General features: G+C 36.1%; 1 protein-coding gene across 1 annotated transcript; it reads left to right on the forward strand.

The window, feature by feature from the left end:
• Nucleotides 1-488: 488 nt before the first annotated feature.
• On the forward strand, nucleotides 489-1,466 carry LOC109701869 (olfactory receptor 7E24-like). Its single transcript, XM_074053285.1, has one exon. It carries the CDS (start codon nucleotides 546-548, stop codon nucleotides 1,464-1,466), a length of 921 nt encoding a protein of 306 aa, XP_073909386.1. The 5' UTR covers nucleotides 489-545.
• Nucleotides 1,467-2,147: the final 681 nt, after the last annotated feature.

Genomic DNA, 2,147 nt, shown 5'->3' on the forward strand with positions numbered 1-2,147 from the left:
TGATTATGGACTGTATCAAATTTACAATTCAGATAACCTAACCCTACCTCATGGTGTGTGAATAAATATTCCAAATCCAGGAAATTTTAAATTTTAAATTTTAAATAAATATAAAAAATAAATATATTAAAATGAGAACATTTTGCTGCTTCTTAGATTCATTCCATTCGAATTATATGTTTTCTTAAAGGGAGATGGATATTACTTACTCCATATCTTTTAAAAGAGTAGGTTTTATTTTACTATGATCATGAGCTTGTTATTTCTTATAATTTTGGCTTTCTAACATTGTTGAGTGTCATTAAAGTACAGATGTATATGAAGAGCCATAGTTAAAGAATTGTAGAGGATTTGAGCTGTCACAATTGAGGAATACTTCTGAATATTTTTGTCTTCAAGAGTGAATTCTAACCTGTGAATACTTGAATTCAAAATATACAGTGTATTTATTTGTGTTTTTTCATTCCTTCTTAAAAATCAATTTTCAATGGTGTCCAAGCAACCCAAAAGCACAAAATCTAACAAGTGTCTCAGAATTCCATCTCATGGAACTCTCAGAAGATCCCAAACTGCAGCCCATTCTCTTTGAATTGCTTCTTTCCATGTATCTGGTCACGACATTTGGCAACCTGCTCATCATCTTGGCCATCATCTCTGATTCCCAACTCCACACCCCTATGTACTTCTTCCTCTTCAACCTTTCCTTAGCTGACATCTGTTTCATCTCTACCACCGTTCCAAAGATGATTGTGCACATCCATATTCAGAATGGAGTCATTTCCTATGTGGCCTGCCTGTCACAGATGTCTCTCATTATTATGTTTCGGTGTATGGATGACATGCTTCTGACTGTGATGGCCTATGACCGGTTTTTGTCCATCTGTCATCCCCTGCATTGTTTAGTCATTATGAACCCTCGCTTCTGTGGCACCTTAGTTTTTGTTTCATTTTTGTTTAGCATTATGGATTCCCAGCTGCAAAATTTGATTGTCTTACAATTTACCTGTTTTAAGAATATGGAAATTTCTAATTTCTTCTGTGACCCTTCTCAACTCCTTAACCTTTCCTGTTCTGAAACCTTTATAGGTAGCATCGTGATATATTTTATTGGTTCAGTGTTTGGTTTTATTCCCATCTCAGGTATCCTTTTCTCTTATTACAAAATTGTTTCTTCCATTCTGAGAATTCCATCATCAACTGGGAGGTATAAAGCATTCACCACCTGTGGATCTCACCTGTCAGTGGTTTGCTTATTTTATGGAACAGGCTTTGGAGTGTACCTTGGTTCAACTGTATCCCATTGTCCCAGCAAAGGTGCAGTGGCATCATTAATGTACACTGTGGTCACCCCTATGCTGAATCCCTTCATCTACATCCTGAGGAACAGAGACATTAGTAGGACCCTGAAGAGGCTCAACTGTAGAAAAAACTTAACTCAGGACATGTTGCATCCATTTGGAATATAGGTTAGAATAGGCAGCAACCAGAAAGCCTATACCTATAAAAACTGCATCCTATCTCTCAAAATTGTTAAGATTTATGACTTTAATTTAATATGTTTCCTAGTAGAATGGTGAGTGACAGAATTGAGAGGGGGAGCATTAATGATTTTTCAAATTGGTGTAATGCCTCTGTCTGGGAACATAAAATGTTACTTTAGGATGATGACAGTGATGGTTACACGAACATATCAGTACAATTTATGCCATCAAATTGTGCACTTAAATGGTTAAAATTGTACTTTTTCTTACATGTTTTACCAAAATGAACAAAAGAAATAAAAAGAAAGAAATGGGAGATTTTAAGAGTTGAAATTAGTGACATACAACACTTTCCTGGATCTCCATGAATCTGAAACAAAATCGCCAGATTTATGGCTCAGAGGGAGTTCAGTGGCATGGAAAGTCAAGGTACAGAAAAAATAAGCAGTAGACAGAAACCGGATGATAACCAGAAAACCTGAACTTTAGGTTTAGGGAAGAAATAATGAACCTTTCTTTACATTGAGCTCTGCGAAAGATTGTAAGGAAAAGTGAGAATCTTGTTGAGGGAGGCTACAAGCAAAAGACAAAAGGTATCCCATGGGAAGACCCACAGGCATACACCAGTGGGTCTATACGCTACAAAAATATAATTTAAAACAAGAC

The sequence above is a fragment of the Castor canadensis genome, chromosome 14, assembly GCF_047511655.1.
Source record: "Castor canadensis chromosome 14, mCasCan1.hap1v2, whole genome shotgun sequence".
NCBI lineage: Eukaryota > Metazoa > Chordata > Mammalia > Rodentia > Castoridae > Castor > Castor canadensis.